The 14,758-nt window shown below is 55.4% G+C and overlaps 1 protein-coding gene across 2 annotated transcripts; it reads right to left on the bottom strand.

Moving 5' to 3' along the window:
- Positions 1-2,608: 2,608 nt before the first annotated feature.
- On the bottom strand, positions 2,609-14,067 carry APLP1 (amyloid beta precursor like protein 1). Of its 2 annotated transcripts, none has more exons than XM_055237219.2 (17): positions 13,813-14,067; positions 12,782-12,925; positions 11,520-11,652; positions 11,199-11,311; positions 10,814-10,947; positions 10,517-10,701; positions 9,940-10,070; positions 8,845-8,919; positions 7,910-8,068; positions 7,703-7,831; positions 5,780-5,879; positions 4,574-4,681; positions 4,291-4,314; positions 3,741-3,811; positions 3,443-3,505; positions 3,178-3,321; positions 2,609-3,057 (listed from the first exon to the last, which is right to left on the bottom strand). In XM_055237219.2, exons 1-17 carry the CDS (start codon positions 13,957-13,959, stop codon positions 2,959-2,961), a joined length of 1,959 nt encoding a protein of 652 aa, XP_055093194.1. In that variant the 5' UTR covers positions 13,960-14,067; the 3' UTR covers positions 2,609-2,958. The 2 variants fall into 2 exon arrangements, with proteins under 2 accessions (XP_055093194.1, XP_055093193.1); XM_055237218.2 differs by having other exon boundaries at positions 4,291-4,317; positions 13,813-14,065.
- Between the last annotated feature and the right edge of the window lie 691 nt (positions 14,068-14,758).

The raw sequence follows: 14,758 nt of genomic DNA, 5'->3' as shown, positions 1-14,758 counted from the left end.
TTACAGTTATATATTATGAAGAACCACAGCTAGCTCATAGGCCCTTTGGGAGAATTAGAAATAGATGCTCCCTCTCCAAACCATCTGTCAGAAAATCATGGGAGATACTGACGTTAGAACATGACACTTTACTGCCATCTGCTGGGAAGCTGTGGTAAAAAAGCAAATCTACAAAGTGGGGAGGTGAACGGTATCACTTGGATTTTATTTATTTATTTATTTATTTATTTATTTTTATTTTTTAGACAAGGTCTCTCTATGTTGCCCAGGCTTAAGCGTAGTGGCTAGTCACAGGTGCTATTCCACTGCTGATCAGCATGAGAGTCTTGACCTATGTTTCCTGGGTCTGTTCTCATTCCCAGGAGGTCATCATATTGAAGCCAAACTTAGTGTGGACACCAAATTGGCATAGTGCACTTCAGTCCAGAAGCCCTGGGCTCAAGCAATCCTCTTGCCTCAGCCTCCCGGGTAGCTGGGACTAAAGCAGCGTGCCACTGTGCCTAGCCACGTGGAATTCTGAAGTGCACAATCGGAACACCATATCGTACAACCTTGGAGTATTAAACAGGAGGTTAGCAAAGTGGCTAGGAGAGTGGATGCTGGAGCCAGGCTTCTTGGGTTGAATTCTTAGCTCTGACTCTTCCTGGATGATGACATAGAGCATGTGATGTAACGACTCTCAGCCTCAGTTCCTAATCTATAGATAGGAATAGTCATAATACTGACTCCATTGGATGGAAATGTGAACTCCGAATATCTGAGACAGGTCTCAATTAATTCAGAAAGTTTATTTTGCCAAGGTTGAGGATGTGCACCCATGACACAGCCTTAGAAGGTCCTGATGACATGTGCCCAAGGTGTTCGGGGTACAACTTGGTTTTATACATTTCAGGGAGACATGAGACATCAACCAACATATGTTAAGATGTACATTGGTTCTGTCTGGAAAGGCAGGACAACACAAAGCAGGGAGGGGGCTTCCAGGTCACAGGTAGGTGAGAGACAAATGGTTGCATCCTTTTGAGTTTCTGGTTAGCTTTTCCAAAGGAGGCAATCAGAATATGCCTCTCTCAGTGAGCACAGGAATGACTTTGAATAGAAAGGGAGGCAGGTTTGCCCTAAGCAGTTCCCAGCTTGACCTTTCCCTTTAACTTAGTGATTTGGGGCCCCCAGGATTTATTTTCCTTTCACAGGAGTAATGGTTAAGTTTGCCAGTGCAAGTAAAGCCTTCAGAGTAGTGCCTGGCACAGGATGAACACCATATGAGTGTTTGCTACCTTAATACTTTAAAATTTATTTAACAAATACTTGCTAAGTGGCAGGTGCAGTTGTAACATCTCCACGAATATTAACCCTTTTAATCCTCCTAACAACCCTCTTGGGACAGATAACAGCATATGTAGAGGGCTAACCCGAGCCAGCATAATGGGACATGTGAGGATATAAATTCCAATACTGGGCACAGTGCTGCAAGCCTGTAATCCCAGCTACTCAGGAGGCTGAGGTGGGAGGATTGCTTGAGGCCAGGACTTGGAGAGCAGCCTGGGCAACATAGCAAGACCCCATCTCTAAATTTTTTTTTTTTGAGATGGTGTTTCGCTCTTGTTGCTCAGGCTGGAGTGCAGTGGCGCGATCTTGGCTCACTGCAACCTCTGCCTCTTGGGTTCAGGCGATTCTTCTGCCTCAGCCCCCTAAGTAGCTGGGATTACAGGCATATGCCATCACGCCCGGCTAATTTTGTATTTTTAGCAGAGATAGGGTTTCATCATGTTGGCCAGGCTGCTCTCGAACTCCTGACCTCAGGTGATCCTCCCGCCTCAGCCTCCCAAAGTGCTGAGATTACAAGCGTGAGCCACCGCACCCAGCCTAAAATTTTTTTAAAAAAATTATCCAGGGGTGGTGGTGCGTGCCTACAGTTCCAGCTACTCGGGAGGCTGAGGCAGGAGGGTCACTTGAGCCCGAGTTGGAAGCTGCAGTAAGCTATGATTGCACCACTGCACTCCAGCCTAAGTGACAGTGTGAGGCCCTGTCTCTTAAAAAAAGGGAGGTGGGGAAAGAAAAGAAAGAAAAAGAAATTCTTCTGCATTTATACGGGCAGTAAGGGGAGAAAATAAAACGAAGTTCAGTAGGCACGTGCAGATATCATATATCCCTTTCTGGGACACGTGACTGGAATCTCCACACTCCAGGAGGGTTTCTATAGACTCCCCAAGAAGGAATGAAGACTTTGGGGAATGGGAAGGGTGGTTCACGATTCATAATCTCTTACAGGACTCTCGAAGATTCGGGTGGGCGCTGCGTGTGATTGTGTATGAGGCTGAGCAGATGGCAGGGGAAACTCGCTGGAGCCCAGCCTCCTTGGGGTCCACTCTGGTACCCAACTGACAGATAGAAGGTGCGGCCAGTTCAGCACCGCGGAGAGCTCCAGGATAGGGGCCTATCCCTGGTCTCTGAGCCCCGCCCCCGGCGCGCCAGCCCTTCCCGCAGGCCCCGCCCAGATTTAAAGCTCCGTGATCCCGTTTAAAGAGGCCAAGGCGGCCTGGGAAGCGATGACACCGCGTCCAGCTGTGGTTACAGACTAATTCTCCCACAGAGACTCAGACTGGCCTGGTAGGGAAGAAGACTTTATTGGGATGTTAGTAGGGAAACATGAGAGGGAGAATTCCAGGGAATAGACACTAGGACCAAGGTGGCGGTCACCTTAAAGAGCCATAAATTAACTTAAAAAATAAATTAAGGTGAGGAGGTGCCACGTGGGGAGGCTGCTGGGACTATCTGGGAATCCTTAGGGATGGAATTTGGAATTGGAAAGGGGAAATAAGAATTTCCAGCCCTCTCACAAAAGGGTGTGAAATGATCACTTCAAGACTCCCTGCTGCCCTAGGCTGGGAGTTAGGGTTCTGGGGCTCCAGGAAGAGGGGAGGTCTGGGCTCGGCTGAAGGGGTGAAGGGGGCCGGGTCAGGGTCGTTCCTCCAGGAAGCGGTAGGTGGGGTTCTCATAGCCGTGCCGCTGCAGTTCGCGGAGCTGCTGCTCCTCCAGGGTCAGCATGGGGTCCACCTGCAACGCAGGGGAGGGACAGGACAGTGTGGTGCGGGGGCGGGACTGCCCGCAGGCCTCTCAGCCCGCCCACACCCGGGCTCAGGAACTCTTCCCACACGTCGTCCTCCTGGGTCTCACCTCCACCACGCCATGGCTGATAGCCCCGTAAGGCTTCTTCCTGCGCAGGAGCAGCATGGAGAGGACGATGAGGGAGCCTCCGCCTGCTCCCATGATCAGCAGACCTGACACAGCCTCACGGGACACCCCTGTCCCAGCTGGTGCCTGCAGCGAGAGGATATGGGGCAGAGGGCATCTTTGAGTGTCCTGTGTGGCTTTGGGAATCACAGCCTGGCCGCTGACCTCTGGCCTCTTCCCCTAGGTACCCGGCTGTTCCTCCTCTTACCAGCTCATCCCTCTGAATCTCCGAAGAGTGGAAAGGGAAACCCCTTGGAACAGATGCATTCACCTGGGGGAGCAGGAGGTGTCAGGGACCCAGAAGCCTGGCGCTGGCTTCCTCCTCCCCAGGGGCCCAAGACAGCGTCCCCCAGCCCTCTCATTTTCTAGGATCTCAATTCCATGTCCTCAGCTCCCTCTTCCCTCAGGACAAGGAATCCAAGCCCCCAGCATCTCCTCCCTCGTACCCAGCCATATAGGCCCCGATCTTGTTCCCCTTTGGGAGCCTAGAGTTCTGACTAACTTACCTTTCGCTCATACTGTTCCAGCGGGTTCATCTTCTCTTTCTCAGGGGATGCAGCATCTTGTTCTGTGGACCCTACCCCCAAGTCTGATCTCATTCTTTTTTTTTTTTTTTTTTTAGACAGAGTCTCACTCTGTCACCCACGCTGGAGTGCAGTGGCATAATCTCAGCTCACTGTAGCCTCAACTTCCTGGGCTCCAGTGATCCTTCTATGTCAGCCTCCTGAGCAGTTGGGACTACAGACATGCCCCACCACATCCAGGTAATTTTTAAATTATTTGTAGGTACAGGGTCTCATTATGTTGCCCAGGCTGGTCTAGAACTCGTGGCCTCAAGGGGTCCTCCTGCCTCAGCCTCCCAAAGTGCTAGGATTACGGGTGTGAGCCACCAGCGCCTGGCCCTATCTCATTCTTTAGGGTCCAGAGGAGGGGATTGGAAAGTACATCGGACTCTACCCCAGGGGGTCTGAGGTTCCCAATGGATGGGCACCGTTTCCTTCTGGGTTCAGGGATTCCGTGGGATTTGGAGGCTGGGGTTAACTGTGAGACACTCACCTTTTGGAAGGGTCATGGGGGTGTCTGCTGGCAGCCAGAGGAAGCAAGGCAGTGGAGCAGTGAAGAGAGGAGGGTATCAGCAAAGAAAGGTGGAGAAACATCCTTCCAGGGACTAAGGAGGAGGATTGGGGATCCTACAGAGGCCCCCGCAACCTTAGACATTCCTCCCCAACCTCTCCCAGTCACTATGGTGGTGAAGACACCCTCAGACTCTAGGGGATTACAAATTAGGCTGGGGCCTGTTCCCCAATGTCTGGGGTCATCTATATGTGGGCTCACTCACCGTCCTTGGAATCTGGAGGCTGCAGCCCACCCTTGTCCTCACTGCTGCCCCCAGGAGCAGGGGCTTCCAATTCACTGGGACCCAGGTGTTCGGAGTGGAGGAGTTCCTCTGAGGGGAACATGCAGAAAGGTGGCTGAGGTAGTGAGCATTGGGGTGAGTGGAGGGCACCCTAATAGTAGAGCAAGTGGGAGATCATGCAAACAGCAGAGTCAGCCCCAAGTGTGGGGTAGCCAGAAGTGTGATCTGAGAAAGTGGGAAGCTGGATGGAGGCACTGCTGGCAGGAAGGATGGAGGCTGAAGTTTCAAGATTACGTTTTTTTTTTTTTTTTGAGACAGAGTCTCACTCTTGTTGCCCAGGCTGGAGTGTAATGACATGATCTCAGCTCACTGCAACCTCCACCTCCCGGGTTCAAGCGATTCTCTTGCCTCAGCCTCCTAAGTAGCTGGAATTACAGGCAAGCGACACCATGCCTGGCTAATTTTTGTATTTTTAGTAAAGACGGGGTTTCACCACGCTGGCCAGGCTGGTCTCGAACTCCTGACCTCAAGTGATCCGCCCACCTTGGCCTCCTAAAGTGCTAGAATTACAGGCGTGAGCCACCGCGCCCAGCTCAAGATGACAGCTTTCTTAAATACTAGGAGAATCAGGGTTATGTGTGAGATATCCAGGAGGAAGCCACAATAGATCTGGGGACTGTGGTAGGTCACACTTTCCGGTATGCACATAGGCTCCTTCCCTTGAATCTGGACTGAATTTGTAATTTGCTTTAACAAATAGAATGTGGGCCCAAGCCTTAAGACCTAGCAACTTCCACTTTGATGTCTTAGAGAGCATGAACCACCACGTAGGGAATCCAGCTACCCTGCTGGTGAGACCACATGGAGAGGCTCCACGGAGAAGAGAGGCCCTGAGCTTCCTTGGAGAGGGAGAAATGTCCATTTGTGATAGACTCCCAGCCCCAAGATGATCTGCTAGCTAAATACAGCTGCATGCTTGACCACTGGCAAGACCACTAGAAGAACCACTCTGCTGAGCCCAGACCAGATGGCAGAATCATGAACAAAGAAAAATCGTTGTTGATTTTCACTGCTAAGGTCTAGGCTGGTTTGTTACAGAGGAATAAATGAAATTGGGGGGCTCAACATTTAGGAGTCAAGATCTGCCCTCAGAGATCTGGAATGGGAGCCAGGGTAATAGGCACTCACGGATTTGGGGCCGCAGCTCCTGAGCCAGGTGGGGGTTCTGGTCAAGCAGGCCCAGGCTCTGATTCACCCTCTCCTCAATCACTTGAAGGTGGGTCTGCACCTGTGGGCGAGTGGACATGAAGGATGAACTGGGCAACGCAGGCTGGAGATGAGGAAACTGAAGCAGTATGAAGGAGGACTTCGATAGCAACCGAGGAAAAGCAGCACATGCAATGGACAGGACGTGGTACAAGGGTCAGGAACTGGGCCATAAGAGAAGGAAATTGAAGAATAAGTTCCAAGGAACAGACAGTGGGGTTTGAGGGGATTCCAGAGACAGAGATTGAGGATTGGAGGGTCATATAGAAATGACGTGGTTCAAGGCAAGATTTGGAGTTCAAGAGCACAGAATGGAGTTTCATAGACAGGAAGAAAACAACCAGGAAAGGGGAATTCAAATTTGAGCGCACAGAACAGGGGTTCCAGGGAAAACAAGTGAAGTTATGGAGAAAGGAGGCTGAGGGACAGGAAGAGGGTTCAAGGAACAAGAAGGGGATTCTCGACCGGGCGTGGTGGCTCATGCCTGTAATCCCAGCACTTTGGGAGGCCGAGGTGGGTGGATCACCTGAGGTCAGGAGTTCGAGACCAGCCTGGGCAACATGGCAAAACCCTGTCTCTACTAAAAATATTAGATTGGTGCAAAAGTTATTGGGGTTTCTGGCCGGGCACGGTGGCTCATGCCTGTAATCCCAGCACTTTGGGAGGTCGAGGTGGGCAGATCACCTGAGGTCAGGAGTCCGAGACCAGCCCGGGCAACATGGCAAAACCCTGTCTCTACTAAAAATATTAGATTGGTGCAAAAGTTATTGGGGTTTCTGGCCGGGCACGGTGGCTCATGCCTGTAATCCCAGCACTTTGGGAGGCCGAGGTGGGCGGATCACCTGAGGTCAGGAGTTCGAGACCAGCCTGGGCAACATGGCAAAACCCTGTCTCTACTAAAAATATTAGATTGGTGCAAAAGTTATTGGGGTTTCTGGCCGGGCACGGTGGCTCACGCTTGTTATCCCAGCACTTTGGGAGGCCAAGGCGGGCAGATCACCTGAGGTCAGGAGTTCGAGACCAGCTTGGCCAACATGCTGAAACCCAGTGTCTACCAAAAATACAAAAATTAGCTGGGGCCGGGTGTGGTGGCTCACACCTGTAATCCTAGCACTTTAGGAGGCCAAGGGTGGATCACCTGAGGTCGAGTTCGAGACCAGCCTGACCAGTATGGTGAAACCCTGTCTCTACTAAAAATACAAGAATCAGCCAGATATGGTGACACCCGCCTGTAGTCCCAGCTAGCAGGAGGCTGAGGCAGGAGAATAGCTTGAACCCAGTAGGCAGAGGTTGCAGTGAGCCCAGATCCCGTCACTGCACTCCAGCCTGGGCAACACAGCAAGACTCTGTCAAAAAAAAAAAAATTAGCCCGGTGTGGTGGTGGGTTCCTGTAATCCCAGCTACTCAAGAGGCTGAGGCAGGAGAATTGCTTGAACCTAGGAGGCGGAGGTTGCAATGAGCCAAGATTGCACACTGCACTCCAGCCTGGGTGACAGAGCAAGAACCTGTCTCAAAAAAAAAAAAAAAAAAAAAAAAAAAAAAAAGAAAAAGAAAGAGGATTCTGGGAAAGGCCGTGGAAATCCAAGGGACAGAACATAGGATCGAGGGTGGGGGGAGTAGGAATCCAAGGGACAAGAAACAGGGGTCAAAGGCACAGCGTGTGAGGGTCCATGTTTCAGGGACAGGAAGCAGAGCTGAGAGACTGGGAAGGGGCAGAGAAGCGGTGTTCAGGGGATAGGAAGGGGTCCAAGAGACAGAAAGAGGGTCTAAGGGACAAGAGAAGAGGCTGAGGCGCTGGTGTCTGAGGAATAGCGGTGCATTTGGGAGCTGGAAGGATGTGAGCACCTGGAAGCGCATCTGCTGTGCCTTCTCAGGATCCACGGCAGCCACGTGCTGGTAGTGGCGCAGCGTGTGCCTCTGCTCCTTCTGCTCCGCACGCAGGTAGCGCCGCAGGGCCAACAGGACACGCTCCGCCTGTGGAAGGGACACAGGATGCCCAAGCCCGCCCTGACCCTTCTCACCCTCTGCTCTCTGCCCCCACGGTCCCCGCACCTGAGGCGGATCTGCCTGCAGGGCCGCCAGGAAGCCCTCCAAGGCGGCCCGGCGCTGGTCGTTGATAAGGGCGATGACGCGGGTGGCGTGGGTCTCCACCAGGCGCTGTCGCTCACCAGACACCTGCTCCTCCAGAGTCTGCAGAATGGACTGGAAGTGCTGGGGAGCGGGTGGGCACAGGGTCAAGAGAGGAGAAGATTGGTCAAAGCCTGGTCAAAGAGAGCCTGGAAAGGCAGGGCTATATGGGGTTGGGGGGCGTTCCAGGGGTCCAGGCCTGGGCAGAACCAAAGGTTATGGACTGGAAGGGGTGGGCTACAGGGCCAGGCAGAGTGGAGGTGGGACTAGGCCCACTGGGAGCCAGTATGAGGATGTAAAGTGTAAGATTGAGTGGGAACAATCTGGGAGCAGAACTGACCAATGTTAAGGTGAAAGGGACAAAGCCTTGCAGGGCTCCTGGCCTGGGCAGGGTCAAACTGGAGACAGGCTGTGCATAAGTGACACGATAGGGATGGGACCAAGAGCTGGAATGGGGGCTAACATAAGTGGGGTCTCCATGGGGTAGGTCAGGTTAAGAAAGGTGAGATTGGCCCGGCAGGGCCAGAATCAGGGGGCGGGGCCTGATAGAGACATGAATGCATCAAAGAGAGACCAAGAAGGCCCTGGCTGCATCTGCAGGGGCCCTAGCTTGGGACAGGACTCCAGAGCCAGCCCTGAGAGGCAAGTCAAGTGTAGATGGGGCCAAATATAGCCAATCTGGGGAGGAGAGCAGTGTCAGGTCAGATGGCGGCTAAGAGGGGCAGGCATGGGGCCAGGAAAGGCTGAGATAGGTGGGAAGGGGTGGAACTGGATGGGCAGGGAATAGCCAGAGCCAGGTGAAACTGAGCGTGCTCCAGGTGGTGGACAGGCATGAGTAGGACCCACTGGGGCTGTCCTACCTCATTCAGGGCCTGTCTGTCGGCTTTAGGCAGATTCTTGGACTGGTTGTCCGCCATGGCCCATTCACGCATCACCTGCGTAGGGAGGGGAGCTTCAGGATCCTGGAATCCACCCTGATCCACCTGGCAAGTCCCCCAACCCCTCTTTAAGATTTTAGAGGCCCCATGGCTGGGCGCAGTGGCTCACGCCTGTGTAATCCCAGCACTTTGGGAGGCTGAGGTGGGTGGATCACGAGGTCAGGAGATCGAGGCCATCCTGGCTAACACGGTGAAACCCAATCTCTACTGAAAATACAAAAAATTAGCTGGGCGTGGTGGTGGGTACCAGCAGTCCCAGCCACTCAGGAGGCTGAGGCAGGAGAATGGCATGAACCCAGGAGGCGGAGCTTGCAGTGAGTGGGAGATCGCGTCACTGCACTCTAGCCTGGGAAACAGAGCAAAACTCTGTCTCAAAAAAAAAAAAAAAGATTTTAGAGGCCCCAGATCCCTTAAGTCTTGCTGGCTCTTGGGTTCCCAAGAGGGAAGATCCAGAAGGAGTTTAAAGTGAAAGAGAGGCCGGGCGTGGTGGCTCATGCCTGTAATCCCAGCACTTTGGGAGGCCGAGGCGGGTGGATCTCCTCCCGCCGGGAGTTCAAGACCAGCCTGGCCAACATGGTGAAACCCTGTCTCTACTGAAAAAACAAAAATTAGCCGGGCATGGTGGCGGGAGCCTGTAATCCCAGCTACTCGGGAGACTGAGGCAGGGGAATTGCTGGAGTCCGGGAGGCAGAGGTTGCAGTGGGCCGAGATCACACCATTGCACTCCAGCCTGGGTGTTAAGAGCGAAACTCCGTCACAACAACAACAAAATAAAAAAAAAAAAACAATAAAGTGAAAGAGTACCATAGAGCAGAGTTTCCATAGAACCTGGTGGCGTCTCAGTGGGATTCTAGATGGGCCATGGATCTCTGGCCATCTTAGGGGGTGGTGTTGAGAGCTCAAGGTCAAAGGGGCTCAGGGAGCCTTTGGAGGTAGTATCAATGTGTCCTGGAGTAATTTCCTGGTATTTAGGGAGCTCTGTACTGTAGGGGGTCCTGGGGCCCCTGGTATCATCACCTCATTAATCTGGCGCATCCTACGCTCCTCCAGGTCCATCTTGGCCCTCAGGAACCCCTCGTGCTCACTGATTTCCCCAGGCATGCCAAAGTAAATATCCACACCGTCTGTGGGCCTCGGGGTGGGAGTGACTGCAAGACCAGGGATCAGGAGGTCAGTCTGCAGCCCACCTCCAGGTCACCTTTTCTACCTAGAGAACCACATTTCCTAGAGTGCACTGGAGACCATCATGCACCCAGTTGAGCCACCGCTGTTGCCTGGCATTATGGGAGATGTAGTTCTGGACTGGGCCTGTTCTTGCAAAGCTTAGGAATCCATTACACCATCTTCCAAGCTTTCCTGAAATGATCCTCCAGACCTACCCAATGGCCCCTTTACTCCCAAGTACCCCCAAACCACCCCCTCCCTTGGCAGGTTAGCCCTTCTACCTCTATTTTATCCAAAGATACTCTCGTCTTTTCTCCTCAGTTGGGCCTTTCCCCTATAGGCCCCTCCCAAAGACACCCCCCAGCAAGACTCCCCCAGATCTTTCTCCCTCTATGGTGGAGAGGCCCCAGGGGTTCAGAGACTGCCTCACCTTTGCTGACCACTGCAAGGGTATGGGAGCTTGGGGGTGGGACCCTTTCCTCCTCCTCTTCCTCTTCAGCCTTCGGAGGCTCCACGAAGTAATCGTCTACTGGTTGTGGGAAGGATTCCTCCTCTTCCTCGTTCTCAGCCCCCTCTACTCTGCTCCCCGGGGGCCAGGACCGGGTGGAGGGGTCACTGAGGGAGCAGGAGAGGACTCAGGCAGTAAGAACCCAGGCCTGGGCTCCCAGGCTTCCATCCCCTGCCTCAGGAACCTTGAGATGGGCACGGAGGGTTCCCTCCCACTCACCCAACTGCTGTCCCAGATGGGTCGGGGATCCCTGGAGGGGGACAGCACACATACTCCACACCACGGAACCGATCCGAGCCACAGGGTAAAAGCATGCCTGAGCCGTGCAGGATGAGGCCTTGGGAGCTGCAGGCCTGTGGGAAGAGTGGGCCCAGATGCCAGGATTGTGGGGTGGGAGGGGGTAGATGGGGAACTGGGCTGCCAGGGTTGGGGGTTGATGAGGCTGGGAGCCTGGATTCCTGGTTCTAGAGGAAGGGGTTGGGGGATAAAATTCTTAGATCCCAAGTGGGAAGAGGATGCTGGTGGCCCATCTGGTGGCGGAGGGTGTTAGGGGTCCCGGTTCCTGGGTTGTGGGGGCTGGGGACGGGTGGGCCAAGGTCCTGACCTCCTGTGCCTCCTGATGCCTCCGGGTTGAACTCTCGCATTGGTCCATGCGCTCCTGGTGCAAGAACTGGCAGCCTTCAGGCACCAGCAGGGCCTCACTCACAAATTCACCAGCTGGGGAAGCACGGGACACCAGGGTGAGACCCTCCTACAGCCACCAACCCCACCCTCCTCAGAATCCAGATATTTTATCCTCAGAGGCTTCTCTGCCCCATTTAGGACACAAGCACCCAGCCCCTTAATGTGGGCCTGAGAGAGGGGCTCAGAACGTTGCCCCTCGGAAACTCCCACCTCAGTTCCCCTCTCCCTGCCTGGGACTCACGCAGGCAGCGGAAGGGCACAACCTGGTGGTGGGGGTGGGCGCAGCTGCCGCTCCGGGAACCCCCGCACCAGCGCTCCATGGGGATGGCCTGCGTAGCCTGCTCCACACGTGCAATCTGCAGCTCCGGGTACATCTGGGGGGATCAGATGGGGGCAATCAGCCCACTGCCCCGCCCCTGCCAGCCACCCCTCTCCAGTAGTCAGGTTCCTTTTCTCTTTCTTTCTCTCTCTCTTTCTTTCTTTCTTTCTTTCTTTGAGACGGAGATTTGCTCTTGTCGCCCAGGCTGGAGTGGAATGGTACAATCTCGGCTCACTGCAACCTCCTTCTCCCAGGTTCAAGTGATTCTCCTGTCTCAGCCTCCCGAGTAGCTGGGATTACAGGCACGCACCACCATGCCAGGCTAATTTTTGTATTTTTAGTAGAGACGGGGTTTCGCCATGTTGGCCAGGCTGGTCTCGAACTTTTGACCTCAGGTGATCCGTCCGCCTTGGCCTCCCCAAGTGCTGCGATTACAGGGGTGAGCTACCGCGCCCGGCCAGGTCCCGTTTTCAAGGCTCTAGTATTCATGAGGACATCGCTTCCCTAGGCCCTGCTTCTCCACACCACCAGCCTTAGATATATCCAAGCTCCTTGTGCTCATTGGCCACGCCCACTAGCAGTTTTCCCTTAAAAGTCCCGTCATCTTTAAGCCCTATCTCTTTTCCTGTGCTGTTTCTTTCTGAAGGTCCCTCTAAGCCCACCTCTCTGGTCAACCCTCCCCGCAGTCAGATTCGTCTCCCCAAAGGTCTCACCCTCCTTTAGGCCCCGCCTTTTCCTCTATTCCGCCTCTCCAAAACTCTCCCTTCCCGTTACAGATCTGTTTTTTCATGACCACGCCCCCCCAGCTCTCCGCGCTCTCATTGGGCTCCACCCCTTTCCCCATCTTGCTGGTCCTTAAGGTCTCTTTCTGTCTTAGCCCCGCCTATCCTTTCGCCACTCCCCCCACACCTCTACTCTTTACAAGGACCACCAGATTCCTAAATTCCACTTCTTCTCTGGCTATCTCGCGGTTCTCCCCTTTTCCTGACTTAGTATCTCAAAACAGGTCCCCTGCCCTAGCATAGTTGCGCCTCTTTATTGGCCACGCCCCCCAGCCTCCACGCCTTAGATCGCGCGGCACCTTGGACCACGCCTTTTTCAAGTCTAGCTTTCTATGGGCGGCCCCGCCTCGTTTGGGGCCCGCTTTCCCGCTGGCCCCGCCCCTCCCTCTTGGCCCCGCCCACCTGTCTGCAGTACTCCAGCACGCGCTGCGGGTCCCGGAGACAGCGTCGAGAGCGCTGTGGGTCTGGTTCCCAGCGGCCGGTGCGCAGGTCCCGGTGAAGGGTTAGGCGCCCGCATAGTCCAGCCACCTGGGCCGACCCCGGGGCCTGGTTGGAAGTGGAGAGGACAGTGAGGGCCCGGGGGGCGTTGGCATGAGGGTCCCCTGGTTCTTTGCTCCCTACCCTAGGACCGAGACCCCTAGCACCAGCCCCCTCCCCCAAGCACCGCACACCGCCTCCATGGAGGCACCGTTCCCTGGGAAACAGCTCCCGTAGGGCGGGGGCGCCCCAGCTCTCCCGTTACTATGGCGACCCGGGTCCCCTGGGATTCTTTCTGCCTTGTTGCCGCGGAAACAGACTCCGCCCCCACTCCAGCGCAGCCGCTCTGGAGCCCGAAGGGGTTAAACCTGAATCGCGGAGGAGGAGGCCAGAACCCAGGCGTTCTGGCCCCTCCTCCCTCCATCCCTTGCTCAGGCTCCCGTTGCAGGATGCAAAGTGACAAGGCCTGGCTTCAGGGGCCTACAGTCCTGGACACCAGGTCCTTGAGGACTGGAGAGCTACATCTGGTTGGGGTGGGTGGTGACTGAAGGACTGGACTCCTGGGTCCTGGGAGGCTGCAAGGGCCTCCATATGGGTCCACAGAATACAAGGGGTCTGGATTATTATATCTAAGTGCCTCGCTGCTTGGTGGGTCCTATGTCCAGGCGGGAGGGGGTTGGGGCCGAGTCACCTGGGTCTGGAGAGGGGGCTGGACTTCTGGGACCAGGGGCTCTGAATAGACCAGTTCCTATGCTCGGGGTGGGAGGGGGCTGGGACGTCGGATGATGGGGGAGCTGGGGCCTGGAACCCTGGGTTCATAAATGCGGTTGGGGGCGCCTGGGGGCTGACCACCTTGCTGGAAAGACCGCGCTTTCTGCCCTGGACATGTCCGCGCCGACGTCCAGAGACCCGGTCCCGCCCCTTCCCCCATCCCCCAGGACCCGGCCCGGCCTCACCTCGGCCGCGCCGGGGCTCCCACCGGCCAGGCTCCCGATGGCGGGCTGCGCGCGCAGAAGCAGCAGCAATAGTGGCAGCAGCAGCGGCAGCGGCGGCTGGCCCGGGCGGCGACTTAGACCGCGAGCAGCGGGGCTGGCGGGCCCCATGTCCCGGCCCTTGTGCCCTCAAGTCCCCTGCACTCCCGCCCGGCCCGGCCCCAGCGGTGACAGGAGCTCCCAGCGCCACCGCCGCCACCTCCTCCTCCCGCCGCCCCCGGGCTGCGCCGGCGCCGCCAGCCCCGCCCCGCGCCGGCCCCGCCTTCCTGGCCAGGACAATAGCGTGGCGGCTTCGCGCAGAGTGGAGCAGGTCGGGAACCCCGGGCGGGAGCCTGCGCCAGGCCCCCGCCCCTCGAGATTCCAGGCGTCCCGCCGCATGAAGGGCCCAGCCAGGAGTCCGGCTATGGGCTCCGCCCGTTGTGGATTTTGAGTTCTCCCGCAGGACTCTCACCCTCTTTAGACCCACACTCACAGTTTTGTCCTTTTCCAAGGATACAAGCATCAGAGACCCCCGTCCCCTAGTAAATTCCTCTGTTGAGGGCTCAGGAATACAGGCCTCCAAAATGTCCCCAGTCAAGAAGGCAGCAGTTGAGACCTAGTACCCTCCTCTTTCAGATCCAGAAGCCTGGGCACCTTCTCTCTCAGGACCAGAGACCAAGCCCCCAGCCCATTCTCCTTCAGACCCAGGAGTTCACTCTTCCTGCTCTGCTTCCCAAGGGCCCCAGGGGATTGGACCTTTAACTCCTAGCTCAAGGATACATGAACCAAAGCCCCCAGGACCTTTCTTTAAGGATCATCCAAGCAGGCACCAGCACCATGCCCACTGTGGATGCAGCACCTCAGGATTAGGGTCTGGATCTCCACGCTTGCTGTAAGGACCAGGGGACTGCCATTTTCCTACCCATACTCT

This window comes from Symphalangus syndactylus, chromosome 13 (assembly GCF_028878055.3).
Source record: "Symphalangus syndactylus isolate Jambi chromosome 13, NHGRI_mSymSyn1-v2.1_pri, whole genome shotgun sequence".
In the NCBI taxonomy this organism is placed as follows: domain Eukaryota; kingdom Metazoa; phylum Chordata; class Mammalia; order Primates; family Hylobatidae; genus Symphalangus; species Symphalangus syndactylus.
The sequence above is the reverse complement of the archived record's forward strand: the minus strand, read 5'-3'. Positions and strand labels throughout refer to the sequence as shown.

What these genes read in the sequence shown, in the direction of transcription:
- APLP1 (XM_055237218.2), bottom strand. Translation starts at nt 13,959, where the DNA reads ATGGGGCCCGCCAGCCCCGCTGCTCGCGGTCTAAGTCGCCGCCCGGGC. An exon ending in TGCTGGAGTACTGCAGACAG is followed by an intron (nt 11,653 to 12,781) that starts GTGGGCGGGGCC and finishes TGATCCCCCCAG; the next exon opens with ATGTACCCGGAGCTGCAGAT. An exon ending in GGATGCGCCAGATTAATGAG is followed by an intron (nt 8,920 to 9,939) that starts GTGATGATACCA and finishes CTCCCTACGCAG; the next exon opens with GTGATGCGTGAATGGGCCAT.